Raw genomic sequence first — 26,568 nt, forward strand, 5'->3', positions numbered from 1 at the left:
TGGGTTAAAAATTGTTGTATGGCTTATTACAATGCTTATATTAGTCAAGTACTAAAGTTGCTCTTAAGCCATGAATGAGGGTCCACAGAGTGCAGGTATGGTGGCACACCGAATATTGCTATGATTCAAGCACGGAATAACAATAATAACAGTCACAGTCTGGGGTATTGGCTGCATGTTGTTATGGCAAAGTAGCATGCAGTTGATACTTTAGGGTCTATATGGGGTGCCCCTATGGACCAGAGCCACACATCATTTTGTCTGTGATAGAGGAGGACTCTGCTCACAGAGAAATGATGAAATTTTTATTATACTGCTACTGTCCCTCCATTATGCTGTCCCCCAACCCCTTGTTGCTGTCCTGTACCATTTCTCTGAACATAATTTCCTTGTTTTGCCTATCCTGTGGTGGGGGGAAAGAGTACTGCCACCAAGTATTCCCACTTGGATCGTAAGAGGCGGGGATTGGGACCAGGCATCCTTCTCCCAGTAGCCTCACAGGGGACATTCCTAAAATAAGTAAAGGCATAAGAAGTTTTAGGAGTTTTCCAACCAGCACCCTAAGGTTTGGGTCTTTTAATGTGCATGGATATGGTACAGATGAGAGTAAAAAGGAAGAGATAGGTAATATGTTTGTGAGAAGAAAGATGGATGAGTTGGCATTGAGTGAAACTAAGTTGAGAGGGCAGGGCGAGTGTGACTTTGGGAGTGTAATTGGGAGGTTCTCAGGAGTGAACAGAGGGCAAGGGAGAGAAGGGGTGGCTATACTAGTAAGTGAGGAGATAGGTAAACTTGTAGTGGAGTGGAAAGAGGTTTCTTCAAGGATAATGTGGATGAAGGTAAAACTGGGAAAGGAGATATGGGTTTTTGTAAGTGCATATGGGCCTGGTAGTGAGAAGAGTGTAGAAGAAGGGGAGGCTTTTTGGATAGATTTAAATGAGTGCACAGAGGGATTAGATAGAAATATCAATGAAGTAGTATTAGGAGACCTTAATGCTAGGGTAGGAAAGGAACCAATTGATGGAGTGGTTGGGAAATGTGGAGTTCCAGGATAGAATCATAGTGGAGAGTTGATGGTGTTGTGTCTAGAAAGAGTTCATGATAGCAAATACAGTGTTTCGGAAGAAAGTCAAGCATAAGTACACATGGGAGAGGGTGGTGGAGGGAAGGGTGGTAGATAGAGCGTTAATGGATTATGTAGTGGTAAATAGGATTATGATAGGAAGAGTTAAGGATGTACAGCTGCACAGAAAACTATCGTTAGTAAATCACGCTAATCATTTTGACACAAAACAACGAAACTATTTGAGACAAGTTGAAGTCTCCATCGGAAATAAGATTATCATGTCATAGTGAATCCATATGAACTCCGGAACTATTATTCGATTCATATTCATTCAGAAGGAATTCGAACAATTCGAACCCCAGAAATACCAACCCTTCGGTATCATAAGGTTATGTTCATTAGCGAATGTTTCGACACCCCTACTAACGATAGTTTTCTGTGTAGCTGTACATGTGCTAAGGGGAGAGGGTGGGGGAATATCAGATCATTTTTTGGAAGATAGGAGTGGAGGATAGATGGAGAAAGAGGAAAAGGACAAAAGGTAGGGAGGTGCTTAGAGTGAACTCTTTAAATGAAAAGGAAAAGGAGTATAAGAAGAAGCTGAGAGAGGAGTGGGAGGGAGTGAAGGATAGAGTAGAACTAGGAGTGGAGGAGGAATGGGGATGGTTCAAGGAGTCACAGTGTGCAAAGATTGTGTGGAACAAGAAGGACAGGAGGAAATAGAAGGAAGAGTAGTGAATGGTGGGATGAGGAAACAAAGAAAGTTGTAGAAGAGAAACAAGCTTTCACAGATTGGTTACAAAATAGGATGAGGGAGTCATATGAGGTACAAAGAAAAGAGAAGTAAAGCAAAAGGAGGCAAAGAGGAGAGCAGATGTGAAATGGGGTAAGAGTATGGCAGAAAATTTTGAAAGTAATAAAAAGATGTTTTGGAAAGAAATTAAGTGAGGAAGAGGAGGAGAATCAAGTAGAGAAGAAAAGGTAAAAGGTGCAGATGGAGACATGATAATGGAAGAGAAGGCAATAAGGGGAAGATGGGCAGAATATTTTAGGGAGTTGCTGAATGTGAAGGATAGGGAGGGAAAGATAGTTGCAGTGGGAAGTGCTAAGAAAATTATCATGATGAGTGAGGAAAATGGATGAGAAATAAGGAAGGATGAAGTGAAGGCAGTTGTTAAGATGATGAGAGCAGGTAAGGCACCTGGTCTGGATGGATGCCATGCAGAATGTCTAAAGAAAGGAGATACAGTGATGGTGGACTGGCTGGTGAGGTTATTTAATGTTTGCTGGAGAGTGAGTGGAGTGCTGGAGGACTGGAGGAGTGCCTGTAAAGTTCCACTTTACAAGGGAAAAGGGGACAAGTGTGAGTGTGGTAGTTTGAGAGGGATTAGCTTAAGTGTAGTTGGGAAGGCTTATGGGAGGATCTTGACTGAGAGGATTAGGAGAGGAACAGAGGGAGTAATTGGTGAGGAACAGTGTGGATTTAGGACAGGTAGAGGCTGCGTAGATCATGTTTTTGTGGTAAGACAGATATGTAAGAAAGCTATAGAAAAAGGTAAGGATGTTTTTTGGGCTTTTATAGATCTGGAAAAGGCTTATGACAGGGTAGACAGGAAGGCACTGTGAGAGGTTTTGCAGATATACGGGATAGGAGGAAAGCTTCTAGCTGTCAAGAGTTTTTACAATAGTAGAGCATATGTCAGGATTAGAAATTGAGATTGTGAGTGGTTCGAGGTAAAGGTGGGGCTTCGTCAGGGATGTGTTATGTCACCCTGGCAACTTATACATTGATGGGGTGGTGTGAGAGGTGAATGCTAGGGTGGGTTAGGGATTGGAGATGGTTAAAATGGAGAAAAGTGGGAGGTGAGCCAGCTGTTGTTTGTGGATGATACTGCACTTGTATTCGGATCAGAGGAGGGATTGAGGAAGTTGTTGACAGAGTTTGGGAGTGTGTGTGAAAGAAGAAAGTTAAAGATAAATGTGGGGTAAAAGTAAGGTGATGAGATGTACAAGGGGTGAAAGTGGCAGCAGACTGGAAGTGAGCACTAAGGGAGAGTGGCTGGAGGAAGTGGATAGTTTTAGATACTTGGGTGCAAATGTGGCAGGAAAGGGTGGAGTGGAGGTAGAATGTAGATTGAGAGAAGCAAGTAAATGCCTTGGTGGATTAAAAAGTGTAATGAGGAATAGACATTGGGAATGGAGGCTAAGAGGAGATTGTATGAAGGAGTGATTGTGCCAACAGCACTGTATGGGGCAGAAACATGGAACATAAAAGAGGAAGAGAGGAGTTTGAATGTGTTTGAGATGAGGTGTCTGAGAAGTATGATGGGGGTTACTAAGCTGGATAGAGTGAGAAATGAGGAGGTGAGGAGAACAGGGGTGGTACGGGAGTTGGGAGATAGGGTGGATGAAAGAGTATTGGGATGGTTTGGACACATGGAAAGAATGAGTAAAGAAAGACTAGTAAAAGAGGCATGGAAGGCAAATGTGGAGGGAGTGAACATGAGGGGGCGACCTGGGATGAGATGGTGTGTCAAATTGGCTTTTACCAATTTCACTGCCATGAGTTATCTTTAATTACCTTGTTTTCTCCCACCGAGTTTCATGCACCTCACACGTAAACTAAGTGTTATTTAAGGGTTGTTGTATATGATGGGGGCACGCTTCCAAATTGCCATTCTCAAAATCACCAAGTCACTGTGTGGGTTGCCAGGGTGTTGCAAATGAGGCACAAACATGTTGAGCCAGACCCAGGGTGAACCTCCACCAGGCTCTGTGTGTAGGCACCTGGAACATTCTATCCTTTACCCAGGATGATCAACTACCCTTTTTGTTGGTGGAGCTCAGGAAGCTCAGATTGGATATATTGGTTCTCTCTGAGGTGAGATGACTAGGCTGTGGCAAGATCAGATGTGAGAGTTACACCTACTTTTGTGGTTGGGCTGCACCCACCTTGTGAGAGTAGATGCAGACATATCCAGCCAACTTTAACACATCAATATATAAGGTTACTCCAGCCGATGAGCTTTGATGTTGGCAAGCCCTTGGGCTTCATCTCTTTTACTGCAGTACATGCTCCTACTAAGGTGTATAATTTGAAGAGATGTTCTAAGCCAAGCTTGAATATATTGTTGACCAGTGCCTCCCACAAGACACACTAATTTTTTTGGGCAACATCAATGTGGTTACTAGCACCAACTGAGCCTCCATGGCTCTGGAACCAGCAACATAAACAGTTCTCTCCTTCTGAACTTTGCAAAGTCCAGAAGACTGAGGATTGCTGGCTCCTGGTTACAGAGACAAAAACCACACAGATGGACTTGGTATAGCAATGCTGAAGGAACAGCAAAGGAGAGATCACATACTTGTTAGTACTCATTGGAAGATCCTACAGAACTGTAGAGTATTGGAGTACTGAATTCTTTGGGACTAATTGTAGACTTGTAATTGCAACATTAAGACTGCATGTCAAGTCCAAGAGAATCCAAAGGTGTAACCCACCTGGGTTTTATCTGGAGAAGCTCAAGGATGATGCCTGTGCAAAGGGTTATGCAGTAGCAATCTCTAATCAGTTTGAGGTACATGGCACTCTTGGGGACCCTGAAGAACTGAGGACACCTTCAATCATAAAACTACAAGCTGCTGGGGAATGCATTAGAGAGCATCCAAGTTCAATGAGTGGTGTGGTGTCATGCGAGACACCGGAGAATAAAGAGTTCAGCTGTACTGTCAGAATGAATTGGGACTTGGACCAATACAGGACTCTGAAACAGTGGACTAGATCTTATGAGGATGGATAAGGAAAAGTACATCAGGGGAATCATTGAGGATGTTGAGGGCCACTTTAGTGCAAATAACCTCAGACCAGCTTACCAATACCTGGAAAAAATCTGTTACATATCTATGACCCAGGGGAGCATGGTCCAAACAACTGATGGGCAACTAGTGTCCAACATGGAGAGGCATAGCTTCTTTGCCAAGTACTTTGAGCAGTTGCTCATGATTGACCTTCCAAACAGACAGCTTTTCCTTAATGGTGTTTGGTGGTAGTTGCCAATCCATTGATAGACAAATCTCCACCATCTCTTACAGAGGTCAAGGAGACTGTGAGAAGGTAGAAGAGTGGAAAGGCAGCTGGCATATACAACATTAGTGCAGAGCCGCTGAAAGGTGGATATGAGGCCATGATCCAGGGATTGCATGTGGTACTGTCTGCTGTCTGGTACCATTCCCTCTCACTGGATTAAGGGTCTGCTCCTTCCTATTTGGATCAGGGAGGAAGACTGTTAGGACTGCAACAACTGATATTACACTGCTTAGTGTGCCAGGTAAGGCCATCTGTTCCTGACACAGGTTTGTTCACATCTGCATAAGTTTCAGATGCCTAAGCAGTCTGGGTTCATGCAAGTTAGGTCAACAACTGATCAGATCCTGGAGCTTTGTGTTCTTGTGAAGTGCCAATGTGAATTTCCACAATATTTTCTTGAAGTATATGTTGATCTCAAGACATTTGACTCAGTGCATCATGGGGTGCTCTAGGTCTCTAGGATCTTCTGCAGATCTCTGGGATTCCTGTGAGGATTAATGACTAGACGTCTGGCTTATACTCCGTGTGCTGGAAAGTATGGAGGTGTGTCCACATTCTTTCCTATTAATTCAGGAGTAAGGCAACACTTCACCTACATGCACTGGTTACTGGACAAAGTTGTCAATCAATATAGCTCCAGAGCATCTATTGGCAACACTAAGGTCAATGACCTCATCTTTGCCGATGATAACATTCTCCTTGCAGAGTCATTGGAGGTCCTGGTTGCAGCCCCAAGTAACTGCACATGGACGTAAGTCTGCATGGACTCCAGGTCTCCTGCACCAAAACCAAAATCCAGGTGTTTGGAAGCTTAATGGATGACACAGTTCAGTCTGTCTATGCATGTGGTGAGGACATTAAGGTCTTGGAAAAATTCACATACCTTAGTACTGTAATCCATAATAGTGGTGGGTCATGTCAGGGAACATTCTGAAGGATTGGCATTGCCCATGGTGTTGTCCAAAGCCCATGTTTGCAACTGATTTTGACATGTTTATTTTCATGTCAGATCTATCAGACAAGTGGGGTGATTATGTAAGCATCAAGAGTGAAGCCTAGAAATTTTTAGGATATTTTCCAATGGAAAAGTTTCATCAACTGAATGCACAACAACTTTCCCAATTTCTTCTTTCAGATCACTGGAATTTTTCTGGGATTCATAACAATGTTGTCCACTTGAGTACAAGTTCCACTCAGGTTGTTCTGTTTGATAATGTTAACAATAGTCCTCTGGAAGTAGGTAATTCCACCTGTAACCCTAAAAGGCACTCTGCAGAATTGATACAGGTTTCTGATGGATTCAAAGGTAGTATACAGCTTGTCCTCTCCATGTATGGATATTTGGTGGTGAGCCATTTTCAAGTCCAAGGAATTACTTGCAATGGGAGACTATGGTGATAAGATCATCTGTTCTTGGAAACGTGAATCTATTTATAGCCTGGCTCTAATCAACAACTGATCCTTTCCTATGGTGCTCAGTTACTATAAAAAAAATTACCCTCCAAAATTTGCTCTTTTCAAAGAATCTTAACCCCTTCCATACGGTGCCGCACACGTAGGCGTCATGGGGAGCGAGTGTATTCCCGAGGCTGCCATATCGGCGTCTTGATTATATTTATTGTAGTCACCCCTCCATAATGACATTCTTTCTAATTCTTTTGTAATCGCATTTTCTATGGTTATCAAAATTCACGGGTGAAGAGAGAACGATCGATATAAGCGGTGACTATATTTTATGATGCGAGTATTATTACGACACGTCGTACGGCTGGCATTGGATGCTGCCAGCGAGATCTAAGTCCATGACGCCTACGTGTGCGGCACCGTATGGAAGGGGTTAATAACTTATGAATTTTTAGCAATGTGGAGCAAAATTAAAAAAAAAAAAAAAAAAAAAAAATCCATGGCTTTACTATGGCTAACCAGAACATACACAGTAATTTGCTTCAGCAGTCCTGAGGAAAAGAGAGAAATGGCTGCTCTCAGAGACTGCGTGGATATAAAAGTAGATGACCTACACACCTTACCAAAGTACCCCTTTATTCTACATTTAAGGTAGGTAACATCTTCTGCTGGGCAGTCTGCAGCTAACCACCACAGAAATAACAGTTTTGAGGTGGCAGCAGCACAGATAATATCTACAGGATGATTCAGTTCAAATGTAGCAGCAGCACCCAGTTGAGATAGGAAACTGCAAATAAGACTCCAAATTCTGAGCAACATGCCCTGGCTTAATCAAGAGCAATGTTCAAATCCTGAGTTTTGTTGTTGAGTAAATGCTACACAATAATTAAAGATAGCAAACCATGAATGAAAACACCTAGTTATCCTGATTCTAAAAGGCAGTGACAGCCTTGATGTTACAACTTTTGCTAAACAAATGAACTATTGGGATTCATCTGTAGTTTCCCCTTTCTGTCTACTAGTAGACATATAGTGTCTTGCAAATATTTCTTTCTTGGGCTTTACAGAGAAGATAATGTTTACAGCTGCATTGTAGGCACTACACTCGGCAACATACTCACAGATTATAGGTGAAAAAAAAAAATAATAATAATAAATCCAGCTTATCACAGTTAGGGCCCCCATATATTAATAGATAACAGAAACATAGTAAAGGTGAGACTCCAGCAATTCCACTCTTTACCAGTACAAAAAATTGGAAATACATCTATGTGCACTGGTCTCATAAATTTATCATTATGCAGTGCAAAATTACAGTTTAGTGCAATAAATTGTAGTAGAATGAGATGATGATACCCTTTACTTTAAAAAAAAAAATTCATACTAGCAAAATCAGCAGATTCTCCAGAAAGACATATACACAAGTTAAAAAAAAAAGTTGCACACCAATATCAAAACCAAATTACTACAAAACCCAACATCCTATGCATCAATCTCACTAATAGCCAAATAAACAAGCTATATCAAGAGAAATAGGTAGATAGGGATGGATGTAAAGAGAAGACTGAAGGAGCCATTGTGCCTATGACACTGTATGGAACAGAGACTTGGAACTTGTGGGAGGCTAAAGGAGGAATTTAAACATGTTTGAAATGAGGCATTTGAGAAGTATGACAGGGGTTACAAGAATGGATGGAATGAGAAATGAGGTGAGGCAGAGAGTGGGGATGAAAAGAGAGCTGGTATATTGGGTTGATAAGAGAACACCGTGAAAGTCTGAGCACATGGAGAGAACGAGTGAAGACTAGCAAAATGAGAATGGAAGGCAGAGGCAGATGGAGTGAATCTGTGGGGAAGACCAAAAATGAGATCGATGGACTGGGTGAAGGGGGCCTTGAATAAATGGGGAATGTCTGTTGAGCAAGAAAGGGAGATGGCAAAAGATAGGTGTGCATGTAGAGTGGTTGTGAATAGATAAATTGATGTGGCTTGAAGGGGGATGGTTATGGTTATGTCCCTTCACCACATGGAGCAATGATAAAAGGGATAACAAATGGGCATTGGACTGCGTGGGATGGGATGGGATGGAGGGTAGAAGCATGCCTTGGCTGGCAACCTCCCTTATAAGGAGGAAGAGGCCTTTATGTATATAGATATCAACCATGAAGAAGAAAAAGAAGATACACATACCAAGGGCTTTTCCCCCTTTACATGGGAGGCAGCTGGTCAAAAGGCATAATTCCACTCCCACCTATTTCATCCCCACCCATTCCACTCCCATTCACCACCCCTTCCTCCCTCAAGTGTAATACATACTACACATACATCTACCTCAGATGTACCACTTCCCAATATAAACCAGTACACACAGAATCAGAGTTGCAGCTATCACACATCAACACACACCCAAATACATTCCAGCATAAAAACAAAACATTCTACAATTAAACATCAAAAGTATCACAAAAACACAACTGCTTTAATTCCTACATAAACACACACAACAATGATACAAGTAACTAACACCACAGTTCACACTACCCACACACATAGCAACAGTTGGGGAAGATAACATTCAACAGTGATGGAGTCATAATGCAGAGTAGCATACCCTTCAATAAAAAACTAAACAAACACCAACAGACTCCACAATTGAAATAATCACTATCCAAATGACAAAGAAAACCTACAACATATACATATGTATACATACATGCATACAACTCCAGAAAACAGGAGAATAACTAAATAGAAACATAAAATCAAACAAGACACATATCCCACCTCTTCTTTTAAGATGTGGAAGGGACAATAAATTAAAAATCTCACATAAAACAGGACCAGACAAGGTCTTGAAAATTCACTTAAAACACCTTGGCCAAAATGCAAAAGCCTTGACTGATACTTTTAACTACTTCCAGATATCTGGAAAATAACTTATATAATACCTACATCAAAAACAAATACACCATAAGAAATTCCAGCATCTTAAAGATCAATCTTATTACTATCTACCAAAACCAAATTGATGGAAAGATCAATAGCTGAAACATAACTAATCTACCCATATCCACAAAAACCATGGATTCACGGAGGTTCATCCACCATCACACTTCTTACAATCATTGTACAAGTGGTAGAGATATTTAACAAAAAGCACCACCCAAAAGGGTCATGGTAGTAACAGAAATAGGCAATGTATTTGATGACATTTCTTGAAACATACACACACAATCTAAAAAAGATAAAAGAAATAACCATCCACAATGGCAACAAATGGCTAAAAACATTCTTGGGCTGCAGACAGGGAGGACAACTTAAAAAAATATAAATAAATAAAGATAAATAAATAAAATAAATTAAATAAATCTGGGACTAAAAGGCAGTAAAATGCAGGAACCCAAGAAGCAATATTTTCACCTACATTATTCAATCACTCAATCAATCAACTGTTGCCCCAAGTTTCAATAAATGGAAAACCTGTAGCTCCACAGATCTCTCTGGGAAGAGATTTTGACTGTTGTCTGTCTTGTACCTGTGTGGGACTGTTTATGTCACTGGCTGAAAGTTGTTGGGAGAGGAGAGTATTTGCCAGTTATCAGCTCTCCTTGTATGGAAAAATGAGAAATATAGCTGAAGTTGATAAAGAAATCTTGGGCCAAGTCTGGACACTGCCATAACATAACACTAAAATGTGACACTGTCATAACACTAAAATACTTACCTACACAAATTATTTGATAATAACTCAGCACAACAACTTCAAAGGTTAATGAGACAAGTATTAATGCATTTTTAGAAGGATCAGTTGGTTAAGTGTAGTTGGTAAGGTGTCCTAATGTCCCTTTTACCCCATCCATCTCATCCTTGGTCGCCCCCTCATGTTCACTCCTTCCACATCTGCCTTCCACACCTCTTTTACTAATCTTTCTTCACTAATTCTTTCAATATGTCAAAACCATTCCATATATATATATATATATATATATATATACATATATATATATATATATATATATATATGTGCATGCTTGGGTGTGAACATGGCAGGAAAGGGAGGAGTGGAAGTGGAGGTAGAATGTAGATTGAGAGAAGCGAATAAATGCCTTGGTGGATTAAAAAGTGTAATGAGAAACAGACATTTGGTAATGAATGCTAAGAGGAGATTATATGAAGGAGTGATTGTGCCAACAGCACTGTATGATGCAGAAACATGGAACATAAAAAAGGAAGCGAGAAGGAGTGCGAATGTGTTTGAGATGAGGTGTCTGAGAAGTATGATAGGGGTTTCTAGGCTGGATATAGTGAGAAATGAAGAGGTGAGGAGGAGAACGGGGGTGGAAAGGGTGTTGGGAGATAGGGTGGATGAAAGAGTACTGGGATGGTTTGGACACATGGAAGGAATGAGTGAAGAAAGACTAGTAAAAGGGGTGTGGAAGGCAGAAGTGGAAGGAGTGAACATGAGGGGGCGACCTAGGATGAGATGGATGGAGTAAAAGGCCTTTAGCAAGAGGGGAATGTCTGTTGAGGAAGGACGGGAGAAGACAGGGGTGAGTGGAGAATGGTTTTATATGGGTGATGTTGTGATCCATGTGGTGGAATGGGTGGGGGATGGGGGGAGAGGGAGTACATGTAAGAAAAATTTGACACAGCCCAAAGGGATTTCTCCCCATCTCCTCCTTTTCTGCATGAGGGGATGGAGAGGTGGGGTCACCGATTTAATGAAGCGGCCTTGCTATGGATGTGCTGTGTCTTGTGACACAGCTTCTGACCCAGGCCAGTGGACAAGATGCAGGGATGACCATCCAGAAGGTGCAAAGATAAGAGGGAGGGAAGAGGGTAGAGGGGAGTGGAGGGTGATAGGGATGGAATGGGTGGGAATGGTTTTTATGCCTTTGTGGTGGTGGATGTATGTGACAAACTGGATGAAACAATAGCGTGTCCAAAAATCATACATGAACTTAAGAGCAAACTAGACACTGTGAGATACAGAGATGGGACACCATGAGCATAGCTCCCCTTCCTGTAAGATACCACTAGGTAAATACACACACACAACTCCTTGCCCACGAGAGTTGGAGTGCCAACTTCCAGTGCAGTGATGCTGAAGCTATTTCACCCCGGGGCAGGAATCAAACTCAGACCACTGAATTTGCAGTTGTGATCAGTACCACTGCACCATTCAGCCAAGTGTGTGTGTATTTACCTAGTTGTATTTTGCGGGAGAAGAGCTATGCTCGTAGAGACATGCAGTTGATTCTTTCCACATCCAGTTCATTCTTAAAATCATGTATAGTTTTAGCACTCACCGTTTTCTCTTTTAATTTATTCTATGTATCTATCACTCTGTGTGGAAAGCTGTTCTTTTTCAGATCTCTTCTGTAACTGTCCTTCTTAAGTTTCTTCTCGTGTCCCCTTACATTTCTTCTGTCCCATGAGTGTGTGTGTATTTTACCGAAATATAGTTTACAGGAAAGGAGCAATGCTCATTGGGTGCAGTCTTCTAGTCTCTAATTTTCTAACATACCTAGACTCAAATTCATGTATGGCTCCAACTTAATCTATATCTTTTATTTCCAATTATCTTATTTAGATTTGAACTTGTGTATTGTTTGAGCTTGGGCTATATCACCTAAACTATTCCACAAATTCATGCATCTATATGGAAAACTATTTCTTCACATTCTTTTGACGTGTATTATTTCTTAATTTTGTGTGTATTAACCTATTTTACCGAGTTGTATTTTACGGGAAGAGAGCTATGCTCGTAGTGACCTGTCTTTGTATTTTTCAGGATCCAGTTTGATCCTAAGTTCTTGGATAGTTTTTGCACTGTTTTTTCATTCAATTTGTTCCAGATATCTACCACTCTGTGTGGGAAGCTATTCTTTTTCAGATCTCTTCTATAACTATCCTTTTTAAGTTTCTTTTTGTATCCTCCTCTCTCTTTTTTTTTTATCCCACTTTAATAAATCATCTCTATCAAGGACTTCCATCCCTTTCATAATTCTGTAGATGATTAGAAAATCCCCTCTTTTCTCTTCTTTATTCCAAGGTCGGTAGTTCAAGTTTGTCCAATCTTTGTTCATATGTCAATTTGGAGAGGGTTGGTGCCATCTTTGAATTATTTCTAATTTCCTTATGTTCTTTTTAGTACTGGGTGTCCAAAGTATCATAACATACTCCAATCTTGGTCTTATCAATGTAACTAATATATTCTTTACCATTTCTTCATCCAAGTAGTCAAAGGCCACTTTCATTGATCTTAGTAAATTGAAGGTTTCTCCAACTATTTTGTTGATATGCTTGTCTGGTACCATGTCTTTGCTGATAATTACTCCTGGGTCCCTTTCCAAGTTAACCTTTTTAACTTCCTTTGTACATACATACATACATATACCAAGGCTTTTTTTTTTCCCTTACCAGGGGGGTAGCCAAAAAGGACAAGGCACAAAAACATTCCCACCCATTTCATCCCCGAAAACACTCCACACCCCTCCACCCTCCCTCCCATCTTAGCACCTCCTTTGTACCAATTTTATATTGTCCTGATATTCTATTTTTACTTTTTCCAATGGCGAGCTGCTAAGTGGTAACTGTTCCCCTTTCCCTAACTTTCAGTCAGTGACTTGGAAACAGTCCCACACTAAAACAACAGAGACAAATATATATATATACATATATGGTCCCACACTAAAACAACAGAGACAAATATATATATACATATATGGTCCCACACTAAAACAACAGAGACAAATATATATATATACATATGCAGAGAGAAATTGAGAGTAAAGAGAGAGAACAAAAGAGAGAAATCAGATATGGAAAATACTATACTTCTTCTAACACTAGAAAAAATGGCATTGAAAGCATACCTGGATAGGGGTTGGCACCATAGGTAATAATTTCATATAGGAGCACACCAAAGGACCAGACATCTGACTTGATGGTGAAACGGTTGTACAACATTGCCTCAGGGGCTGTCCACTTCACTGGGAACTTGTTGCCTGAAGGGTTGGACGAAACTATTTGCAATAAAATAGGGAAATGAATTTTAGTCTTGTTAATGAAAAATACTCAAATTAGTTATTGGTTACATTTTATCTATCAAAATAACAAAACACATTGTTATAGTAGCTGACTACATTTACAACTAGGAAAAATAATTTGATGAAAAAAACACTAAAAATAAATTATATCAGCAAGGCTATACACAAAGAAAAGGCAAACAAATCAAACCAAGATACAAATAAGGTTTTTCAATAAACAATGCATGCATTGTTCCACACATGTCAATGAAAATATTCTACAATATCACCAACTAAGCCACTTCAATTTTAAAAATATCTATTAACTTCCATTAATAGTTAATAAAGTATACAAGGTAAACTTCCATTAATAGTTAATAAAGTATACAAGGTTCTTTCTCCAGTCCATTCTACCCAAACATGGGTAGAAAATACGAACATTAACCAGTGGAGAAGGTAAAGACAATTCATATATAAGCAGCCTCAGTGATTTGTTCATTAATTTAAATGGTTATTGCAATAAGTATTATGACTAATTTCCAAACTTACCAATGAAAGGCATTTTCTAAAAACAATTTCAATTCAAGGCTGTGATACTGATTTTGTTCTGCCTAAAACCAGGCAATCTTTTTAAGGCGAGGGGGCACATTCAGAAGATGAAGCCTTGATCAATTGTGATCCCAGTCACTCTTCATATGATTAATTTTTCTGACAATTGAACAAAAACCTACCATGGGAGTGTCAACCCTCATGAACTACACTCCTTCCCTCCCACTGTCCATAAAATGCCATAATCCATACTTCGTTCATGCAAAAAAATACTGTATCCCCCAATTTTACCAAAACATACATGTAACAGCTATGTACTAGTACATAAAATTGTGTAAGAACAATACATCCATGTACCAAGGGCATTTCCCCCCTCATAAGGGAGATAACCAAAGTCAAAAGGCATAATTCCACTCCCACCCATTTCATCCACACCCACTCCACTCCCATTAACCACCCCTCCCTCCCTAACAGTTTCCCAAATTCAAAAAAATGGAGGTCTATAAAATGAAGGGTCAACAGTATTTCAGTCAGAGATAATCTAACAGTATTTCTGTGAGTCTAAGTAATAACTAAACCCTGTAGAGATGATTTGTTTGGATTTCATTACATTGGCAAACTTTATATGTCTGGACACCTCAAATGAAGGGTGGGGTACCCTATAAAGGAGCTTCTGTATGTGCAAATGGGCACTCTGTAGTCATCCGAATTATTATGAACTATCCTGTATTATAGACAAATGTCTCCTATAGAGAGAGAGCTCTCAAATCATAAAGAGTCTCTTTAATCTTTAATTCACCATTCTGTTGAATGTCAGAATGAAAAATGCTAAGTACATCACTGTTGTGTGGAGGTTAATCAAACACATCAAGCCACACTAAGCAAACCCCTTAATCTTTGTGAGGTTAAATTATTCTACCTACCTCAAAAGAGCAAGGGCCCTATTTCATCCAAAGAATGCTAAAACAGACTCCTTTCTCTTGATGGAGACATCATTCAATCCAAACCCCCAACTCCCCCAACCCCCCTAACCTGATTCCAAAAGGCTGTCTGCAACTTTCTATTTGGAACTCAGATTCTTATCAAACCTAATAAAGAACACATGATAAGATACAGCAGTATGACCACTGAAACCAGAGTGACACACAATTATATAATTATTTTTCCACTGTTCACACTAAAACAGTGTGCTTCCAATTATTTGGCCATCAAGAATGTTCATAAACTGCTAAAACTTTTTTTTTTTTCAAAGATTTAAACAAAATATTATCAACTATGTCTGCAATCAATACAGATGGGAGAGAGGCCTTTTCACATGCATCTACCCACCACACATGCATTTTGGAGCAGGAGCTGAATGTATTGCAAAACAACTAAATAAAATACTGATATGCAAAAAGAATTTCAAGCATATTTTCAAACTGTCGATTCTCTTCTGTGAAAATATACAATATCTTCATTTAACTTTTCAACGTCACAAACAATAGTGGCTTTTTACATACGTAAACCAAAGGCTTTTTCCCCCTACATGGGGGGTAGCCATAAAGAAAAAGGCATAGAAACCACTCCCACCCATTCCATTTCTTATATATATTCCACTCCCCTCCACCCTCCTCCCTCCCTCTTATCTTGGCACCTCCTGGCTTTTTAGAACATAACAATATAAGGATTGGGGAGAATGCATTAGACCATAAGGCCTACACTAGGCAGTTCCATGTCCATTATCACATGTCATCCCTATCCATAAAGAGCTCTGGTTCTTTTTCTTTAGTAATGGGACATTAACATGAACAAAGATGTTCTTTCAATGTAAATTATGTCATTAAAAGTAAAGTATGAATGTGATCAAATGCATCTCCAATCCTCTGCCCATAACCTTTGCATTTACCTCCCATACAATCCCATCTACATATACGCTGAACAACTATGGTGACAACACAACCTTGGAGCAACCCCACTTTCACCTTGAACTACTTACTCTCACTATTCCCAATCCTAACACAAGCTCTACTACTCAAATAAAAGCTTATGACTGCCTTTAACCCCAAGAATAACATGACACCTCCAGAGGCATCATGAGGAGTGAGTGTGTATACAAGAATGCCAGTGCTAGCATCCTGATTATATTCATTTTGTAGTTGTAGCTAAGTGACAACCATATTTTGGGAACAGACTTCATCACATTTTTCATAGTTACAGACATTCTGGGTGAAAGGGAATGAGTATAACAGGTGTAACTTTATATACTGTGTGTACTGTGATTGGCTACCCCCCAGTGTAAGGGGGAAAAAGCTGTTGGTATATGTATGTATGTGTAGTGATACATCATCATACATCAGGCAGCCTCAAGATCATCCAAATATATGACTTCTATTGAAGACGTTAACAGCTTTCCCCCTATCCAATATATCTACAATACCTCCCACAATGCCTTCCAGTTGACCGTCATAACCTTTCTCTAAATTCATAAAAACCATGAGCACCAAAATTTTATCTATGCAACCCCTTCCTTTCCTAATCTTACAATGTTCTTCACTAATTACTCCCTCTGTTCCCCTCCTAATCTTCTCAATTAACTCCCATATGCCTTTCCAACACCACTCAACAGAATGATCCTTCTAAAACTACTGCATTCATATTTGTCCCATTTCACTTTTTAAAGTGGAACTACACAAGCACTCCTCAAGTTCACTGACATATTCCCCTCCCTTTGTCACATATCAAACAACCTCACTATAATAGTGCCCCCCTTTGTCAAGACATTCCACATGACATATATCAACTCAGGCACCTTACCAGCTTTCAACTTTCATCATTTTCAATACTCTTTGTATCTCATTTTCTTTTATCATTCTATATTCAAATAGAATGATCATAAACAATTTCAAACATCATGTTTGCTTCCCTCAATAAAGAAAATAATGTACAAAATAACTATCTACATATACTGTGACAAGGAAAATTTACAATACTGACTGCAATGCCTAGAATATCAATTACACTAAAGGACTAGCTTTATCTTAATGCACCTGCAGGAAAACTTAAGTGCTCCCTCTTTACAATATACTACTAATATCAGTTCTACCTCTATTTCTACAACAAAAATAAACAAAAGTAAATGAATAAAGAAAAACAGAAATGAAGGCTTTTCCACTTACTGGTTTGTGCGCAGTAGGAATCACCTTCAATGATGCGTGCAAGGCCAAAATCAGCAACCTTGCAACACAATGCTTCTTTAACCAAAACATTTCGGGCAGCAAGGTCTCGGTGAATCAGCTGTTTACTTTCTAGGTAAGCCATGCCTGAAGCGACCTGGTAAGGACCAATTCAACAATTACAATAATTGTACTACAAAGTAAAATCATTACAAAGAATAAAGACTAATAAGATTTTACAGAACAAGAAAAGAATATAACCTAAGCCACCACAAAAACAATACCCTTGGAAAGAATAAAGCAGCAAATGAACTCTAAAATCTTCATCCACACCTTAATATTCTTTCATGTAAAAGATATAATCTTATTTACTGATCTATTTTTTTATAATAAAATGTGTGTGTGTGTGTGTGTGTGTGTGTGTGTGTGTGTGTGTGTGTGTGTGTGTGTGTGATATATATATATATATATATATATATATATATATATATATATATATATATATATACACACACACACACACACACACACACACACATTTATCAATCCAAGAGTTGACACCTTGACATAGTGAGTAGTCTTGAGTATCTTAATGATTACAAGAGTTTGCTGATAGAGATGAAAATCTTCACAGGGTCACCCATATCAAACAGGTCTTGTATGGAAGATGAGATAAAGAGTAGCTCTTGCATACAGTTGCAGGACTGACAGTTAACTGGCATGTCCCTGATGGTGAACAGCTAAATTCCTCATAGATATATGGGATACCATTATAATGATGATGTGGACCACTGGCTACCCTTTAGAGGGCTCCACGGAATATACTGAACAAGGTAACACCAAACATATATCTAACCAGGAACTAGTTAGCAGGGAGGTATGATTACTGCCACAATTCCTTCATAGAAAACATGAATTGGGCAGCCAAAATAAAACCAGGCATTTCTGTTTGATTGTCATCCCCTAAAGGTCCAACCACATTGCCTTATGTGCTTAAGAGCAGTGTTCCATTGAATGTGAGTATGCACTGCCCAAGCAGATCTCAGTCTTAGACAATGAATAGCATAAAAAAATGAAGATCTACACCTCAGAAGATGACAGGATGGACAGTTTAATGGAAGAACTGGAGAACATCAAGTGGGACATCATGGGCCTGAATGAAGTCTGAAGGGAGGAAGGAAAGCTGATGCAGCTACCAGATAGTCACCACCTGTCCAACTATAGAGGTATGGAGAAAGATCTAGTGAGCAGGATTCTTGTTAGATCAAGATGTTGCTGATAACATTGTGAAGTTTAGTAGTATACCAGATATGGTAGCTTGGATTGTGATGAGGCTGTGTGAAAGGCATTCTATAAAAATAATTCAAGTTCATGCACCAATTTCACAGGATTCAAATGATGAAACTGAATACTTCTATGGTGATTACGTCAAGTAGTGGATCATGGAGAGAGAAAGAAAGAAAGAAAGAAAGAAAGAAAGAAAAGAGAAGAAGAAGAAGAAGAAGAAAAGAAGAAGAAGAAAAGAAGAAGAAAAAGAAGAAGAACATGGCAACAGGTGACTTCAATTTTGTCATAAATGGATCTGGAGAAGTCCAAATGGAATGACAAAGAGTAAAGTAGATTTCATATTAGGAGATGGGAGCAAGAATAGCAATGTTACATTTATAAACATAAAGAATAAATATAGAGAGGACCATAGAATGGTGGAAGAGAAATGGGTGATACTGGCGGAAATCTATAATGAAGGAGTGAATAGGTACATACCAGGACAGAAAAGAGGGCAAAGATTAAATGCTAGTTCAACAGAAGATGCAGTGAGGCAAAAGACAAAAGAGACAAAGCTTGGAAAAGATGGAGAAAAGATAAAAACTTGGAAACTGGCAGATATATATATATATATATATAGTCATAATAATAAGACTTGGTAACTACTCCCAAGCTTTAATCAACTAGAACACCTGGAAATACATTACAAAATATAGTTTACACAATATATATATATATATATATAATGAACATATAGGACTCTTCATATGAGTAGACCACATAATTGAACAAGTAAAGGGAAGGATGCAACTTACGAGGAGAGCCACGACTGTTTCTCTAACCAGTCCCAGACAGAATGTGACGTCATAGCTAGTCAGCTTCGACAACAGTTTACTGAGTATGACGTGCAACAAAACAAACGATGTAGCCAGACAGACAGACAGAGTATGACGCACAAACAATTCAAAGTTCAATAACAAAATATGACATATATATATATATATATATATATATATTATATCAACCATAGAAATGAATATGCAAAAGTGCACAAAGAGGAAAAAAAGACATCATAGAAAAATGTAAAGATCAACCCAAACTAATTTATAGATATGTCAATGGTAAACTTAAAAATAAACAGGAAATGGTGAAACTACACCAAGGAAATACAGAATACACAGAAGATCTAGAAATGGCCTAAGTCATGAATCTGTTTTCACTAGAGAAAAAGTACATCATTGGGACAAAGGAAATAAAGTGCAATCTCCCCTCATGAGGGAAATAATAATTACACAAACAGAAATAATGGACCAATTAACAAACCTTGATGTTAGGAAATCGCATGGCCTTGACGGAATTGCAAACTAGATACTAAAAGAATGCAAAGAAGAACTAATGGGCAAAATATACAACATAATAAGTTGCTCACTCAAAGAAGGAATACTACCAAAGGACTGGAAAAATGCCAACATTGTACAATATATAAAGGAGGAAACATGGAAGCACCAATTACTTACATACCGGTCTCCCTAACAAGCATTGTAGCCAAAATTTGTTAAAAAATTATATTATCAAAAATAGATGGGTTAAAGACCTGGAAGAAAATAATGTAATAAACCCAAGACAATTTGGATTTAGATAGGGAAGATCATGTGCTACAAATTTAATATGTTTTTACTCAATATAATAGATATGATACAAGAAAGGGATGGGTGGGCTTATTGTGCTTTCCTAGACTTACAAAAAGCCTTTGACAAACTACCACCACCACCACAAAAAAAATATATATATATACATATTATATATATATATATAAATTGAAAACATAGGAGGGATACAAGGCAACATACTAAACTGGATGGAGGACTTCCTGCATGGTAGTAATACAAGAGTAGTACTCGGAGAGAAGTATTCAGGTTGGAAGGTGACTAGTGGAGTCCCACAAGGATCTGTATTGGATCCAATGTTTGCTATTTATGTGAATGACATGGATGATGATGTGGAATGTTAAATGAGGTTCTTTGCAGACAATGTTAAATTGTTGAGGAAAGTGAAAACTGAAATGGACTGCGAATCACTACAGAGAGACCTGAACAAGGTTTGAAAGTGAAGTCAGAAGTGGGAAGTGGATTTCAACATTAAGAAATGTAGCATAATGGAGTTTGGTAAAAGTAAAAAAAGAATATCAGGACAATATACAATTGAAACTAGGGAGGTAAAGAAAGTGGGATCTGAAAAAGACCTGGGAGTAATTATCTCAAACAACTTGTCCTCTGATAAACAAACAAAATTGATGAAAAATCCTATAACTTGCTATGATCAATAAAAGTAGCATTTACCTATTTGGAAAAGAAATGATCAAATAAATATTAGTCTCATTAATAAGGCCTAAACTGGTGTATGCTGCAACATTATGGTCACCCAGTACCCAAAAAAATATAAAGAAAATTGAAAGAATACAGAGAGCAACCATGAAAATGACCTCAGCACTTTCAAACTTGTCATATGAAGACTGTCTAAATGTAAGTTACCAACTTTGGAACAAAGAGAGGCGACCTACTGACCATCTATAGAATCATGAAAGGAACGGAAATACTTGACAGAGAGGACTTACTAAATTGGATCAAGAGAAACACAAGAGGACATGGAAACTCAAAAAGGATAGTTATGGAAGAGATCTGAAGAAAAACAGTTTTCTACACAGAGGGGTGGACACTTGTAACAACCTGGACAAAACAATAGTGTGTGCAAAAACCATACACAAATTTAAGAGCAAACTAGACACTGCAAGATACAAAGGTGGGACACCACAAGTGTAGCTCCCCTTTCCGTAAGATACAACTAGGTAAATACCCATCACCCTTGTTTCCCTCTTATATTAGCTCCTGTGGATGAAAGGTCATCCTTAGCTCCTGCCCACTGCCATAGTCTGAATCAATGCAGCAAGACAGAGCACATTCACAGCAGGGCCACCTTACACAGCAACCCACCACACTCCTCGCCCCCTCATGTGGAAAATAGAGAAGACAGGGAGAAATCTCTTCAGGCTAGGTCAAATTTCACCCACACATAACCATTCTCTATTTACCACTATCTCCCACCCTCTCCCTTCCTTGCTCAACAGACATTCCTCTCTCGCTCAAAGCACCTTTCATTCCATCCATCTCATCCTTCATTGTCCCCTCACATTCACTCCATCCACCTCTGTTTTCCACACCTCTTTTGCTAATCTTTCTTCACTCATTCTTTTCATGTGTCCAAGTCTACACCACATATAGTGTCATGGGTACAATCACCCCTTCATATAATCTTTTTGCATCCATTCCCAGATGCTCATTTCTCATGACACTTCTTAATCCCCAAGACATTTGCTGGTCTCAATCTACAGTTTACCTCCAACCTCACTTCTCCATTGTCCCTCAATACTGAAAACTATCCACTTCCTCCAGCTTCTCTCTTTTAAGACTTACTTCTAACTTCCTGCCTTCCTCTCCTTGTACTTCACATCACCTTACATTTACTTTCAATTTTCTTCTGTTACATGCCTAAATTCCATCACTAACTGCCTTAATCCCTCTTCTAACCCTGCCATGCACAGTGTCATTGGCAAACAACAACTGAATCATCTTCCACTTATATCCTGTATCTCTAACCATCTCCAATCCCCTGCCTATTACCCAGAAATTTACCTCCATTACCACCCCATCCACATACACATTAAACAGCCATGGCAACATGACACTGCCCTGATGAAATCCCATATATCTGCACTACCTCCCACAATGCCTTCATGTCTACCCTATCATTAGCCTTCTCCAAGTCCATAAACATATATACCAATGGCTTTTCCCCCTTACAAGTGAGGTAGCCAAAGTCAAAGACATAAATCCACTTCCATATCATCCTCACATATTCCACTCCTCCCTCCCTCCCTGCACCACTCCCATAAGGACTTAAAAACACATCCTTACCTTTTGCCAAACCCTTCTCACAAATCTGCCTTACCACAAAAACTTGATCAACACAACTCCTAGCTTTCCTAAACCCACACTTCTCCACACCAAATATTCCCTCTATTCCTCTCCTAATGCTCTCAATTGAAACCCTCCCATATGCCTTTCCAAATACACTAAACAAACTGATCCCTCACAAACTACTACATTTTCACTGATCTTAAGACTTTTAAATTAATAAGATCAATGAAAGTGGCCTTCGACTTCATTGATGAGTAGATGGTAAAAAAAATAGTGGTTACACTGATAAGACCTAAACTAGAATATGCCACAACATTGTGGGCACCCAGCACAAAGAACATAAGAAAATTAGAAAGAATCCAAAGAGCAGCAACAAAAATGGCACCTATACTGGCAAATCTGACATATGAACAAATATTGGAGAAACTACATCTGTCAACACTGGAACAGAGAAGAGAAAGAGATGATCTATTGACCATTTACAGAATTATGAAAGGGATGGAAATCCTCGATAGAGATGACTTATTAAAATGGGACATAAGAGAACCAAGAGGACATGAAAAGAAACTAAAAAGGACACTTATAGAAGAGACCTGAAAAAGAACAGCTTCCCACATAGAGTGATTGATGTCTGGAACAAACTGGACAGAGAAACAGTGAATGCCACAACTATACATGATTTTAAGAATAAACTGGACGCGGAGAGATACAAAAATGGGTCACTATGAGCATAGCTCTCATCCCATAATATACAACTAGGTAAATACATTTCTCCTATTTTCCTTTGTAAAGCAGAACAATGCTAACATTCCTCCAAACTTACACACATTAAACAACCTCACTAGCCAGTCCACTATAACTGTACTTCCCGTTTTCAGACATTCTGCATGACATCCATCTAACCCTGGAGTCTTACTAGGCTCTCATCAATTTCAAAGCTCCTTGTACCTTATTTTTTCCAATATTTCTTGAATTATCCTCACTGATCAATGTCAGCTGAATCTGTATTTGAATCAGTAAATTCATCAGTAGACACTAGTAGGGTACAAATTACAAATGAATAGGTTAACTTTTGCTCTAAAAAGTACGAGACAAGGAATAGCACCTGGGGAAGATGACCTATCAATAGATCTTCTGAAAGATGCAGGGAAATTTAATTTTAAATTAGCTCATTTATATACCCATTGTTATGTCAGGAAAGCATTCTTGAATCATGATGTAGATGTAATGCTATAGCAATTTTACTTACAAGAAAGGAGACCAGAATGACCTTAGTATCTACTGACCAATTAACTTGTACATACATATACCAAGGACTTTTTTTCCCTTCTAAGGGAGGTAGCCAAAGTCAAAAAGCAAAATTTTATTCCTACACATTTCATCCCCACCCACTCCACTCCCATTCACCACCACTCCCTCCCATCCTCTTTTCTTGGCTCTTCATGGATGATGGGTCATCCCTGTATCTCACCCACTGCCCTGGGTCAGAAGCAATTCAGCAAGACAGCACATTCACAGCAAGGCTACTTCATTTAATTGGCGACACTCCCCCCCCCTCCCCTCGGGCAGAAAAAGAGAAGATGGGAAGAAATCCCTTTGGAGAGGGGAGGTTGTTGATTAAATGAAGTGGCCTTGCTGTGTCTTGATGCATTGTTTCTAACCCAGCCATACAAAAATATTCCTCCCAAAAGAAGAAAGAACCATACTGGCACTTCTGTATTCAGGTCATCATCCAGCACAAGGACAGTATCCACACAAAATAGGCCTGGCTACTGAACCAAACTACCATAAATATAACAATCCACAGAGAACATTGAACACCTCATCTTAAACTGCCCCATTGTTGGCATAACCACACAACAATACAATATTTTCCTCCTTGAGTGACTTATGAACCAGCCTAGTTGTTGTTCCCAGTTACCTGGAAGTTGTGGGTCTCTTACAGTAGAAACCTGGGGCAATGGACTGATTGAATGCTCTGAAAAAATATTGAGTGGTTGAAGGGGGAGGGGGACTGCCATGATTGATTGATTGATTTATGAAATTTTTGGCTTGAAGGCCAAGCGCCAGAGCCGGTAGGCCATTCAGCGCATGGGACTGCCATGTAATAGATTGGTAGTAAACCAGCCTTAGCTGTAAGACCCTGCTGTGGCAGTGCTGAATCTGGCTGTATTGCCTGGATTGTGCACACCCCAACTTTTGACAACACTTTAAAAAAGATCATCATCAGCATGTAAGTATTGCTTCTGACCTGTATAGTGTGGCAAGGGACAGGGATGAAGTTTCATCCATGAAGAGCTACAATGGGAGGGAAAATGAACGGAGTTTTGGATGGATAGATGGGTGGAAGGATGTAGGGTGGGTTATACTTTGACTTTGCAACCCTCCCTTACAATGGGGTAAGCATCTTTTGGTATATGTATACATGGAACACTATATTGGGGCAGAGACTGAGAATCTAAATGAGGTAGAAAGGAAAAATCTAAATGTTTGCAATGAAGTGTTTGAGAAGTATAGTGGGTGTTATGAGGATGGACAGAGTGAAAAATGAGGTGGTGAGGAGAATGGGAGTGGAAAGGGAACTGGCTGAAAGGGTAGATGAAAAAATACTGGGATGGTTTGGGCACATGGAAAGAATGAACAACAACTAGCCAAAAGAGTGTAGGAGGCAGAGGATGGAGTGAATCTGAGGGGAAGACCAAGAATGAGATGGATGGATGGAGGGAGCTTTGAGTAAAAGGGAATGTCTGTTGAGTATGGAAGGGAGAAGGCAAGATATAAGTGTGATTGGTGAATGGTTGTGAATTGAATATAAATTGACACAACACAAAAGAATTTCTCCTCGTCTTCTCTATTTTCACATAAGAGAATGAGGAGGGAAAGTCTCCATTTAGATGAAGCAACTAGCACTGTGGTGGATGTGCTGTCTTGTTGCATTGTTTCTGACTTGGGCAGTGGGCAGGAGATGGGGATAAACCTTTATCCACAAGGAGCTAAGATAAAAAGGAAATGGGTGATGGATGGGAGTAGGATGGGTGCATGCCTTGGCTGGTTACCTCTTTTATATGGGGGAAGAAATTTATAGGTATATAAATATGTATTTGTATATGTACATAAAATATGTATTTACCTTGTTGTATCTTATGGGAAGGGGAGCTATGCTCGTGGTGTCCCGTCTTTATATCTCGCAGTGTCTAGTTTGCTCTTAAATTCGTGTATGATTTTTGCACACACTATTGTATGTCTGTAAGTACTCACATAGAGAACTCAAGCTAGTAAAGAGCCAAACAGGCCCCTTGGCCACCCTCTACCTCCTCTAGATGAATCAATGTTCCAGCTAAAGAAAACAGATGGAGTACACAGACACAAACTTTGGATATAAAATTTAGGACATATCAACACAGCATAGGAAACACAACAAATGCCATATAACCACACCATCAGGCTACATTACAGTCAGACTGCACAGCAGTGTCACCATGTAGACATGAAAAGTGAAAAGATAGGGATATCACAGTTATCATTTATATAAAGAAATGGGAAAAATATTCAGAGACCTATTATTATGAAAGAGGATATAGCATGAATCTATAGAAGACAGTTTCAAAGACATTAAAAAGCATAACTATCTACAGAGATATATCAATTTGAGGAACAAATTATATTACGAAATAATTTAGGTGAACAACACATACAACCAAGGGCTTTTTCCCCTCTTACCAGGAAGGTAGCCAAAGTTGAAAGACATAATTCCACTCCCACCCGTGGGTCAGAAACAATGCAGTACGACACAATACATCCACTGCAAGGCCACTTCATTTAATCAGCAACTCTGTCCCCTCATGTAGTAACATTGAAGACCAGAAGAAATCCCTTCAGTCTGCATCAAAATATCATTCATTCATAACCACTCCCTCTACCATCCCCCTATCCTCCACCCACTCTCTTCCATGCATCACAGTATCATACATACAAAACCATTATTGCTTCACCTCTATCTTCTGCCTTCTCCCTTCCTTCCTCAACAGACGCCTCT

The 26,568-nt window shown here is 39.3% G+C and overlaps 1 protein-coding gene across 20 annotated transcripts in view; it reads right to left on the bottom strand.

The window, feature by feature from the left end:
* Positions 1-26,568, bottom strand: part of LOC143040246 (tyrosine-protein kinase Src64B-like) — a 580,796-nt gene that overhangs the window by 31,246 nt on the left and 522,982 nt on the right. For 19 of the 20 annotated variants that reach the window (XM_076210988.1, XM_076211000.1, XM_076210989.1 and 16 more), the window contains 2 exons: positions 17,296-17,449; positions 13,436-13,585 (listed from right to left, as the gene is read on the bottom strand). In XM_076210988.1, coding sequence (XP_076067103.1) covers positions 13,436-13,585; positions 17,296-17,449 — 304 coding nt within the window. The remainder of the gene's footprint in view (positions 1-13,435; positions 13,586-17,295; positions 17,450-26,568) is intronic. The other variant, XM_076210996.1, reaches the window with a different exon arrangement.

This window comes from Oratosquilla oratoria, chromosome 28 (genome assembly GCF_046742065.1).
Source record: "Oratosquilla oratoria isolate Oo_2021 chromosome 28, ASM4674206v1, whole genome shotgun sequence".
Lineage (NCBI taxonomy): Eukaryota > Metazoa > Arthropoda > Malacostraca > Stomatopoda > Squillidae > Oratosquilla > Oratosquilla oratoria.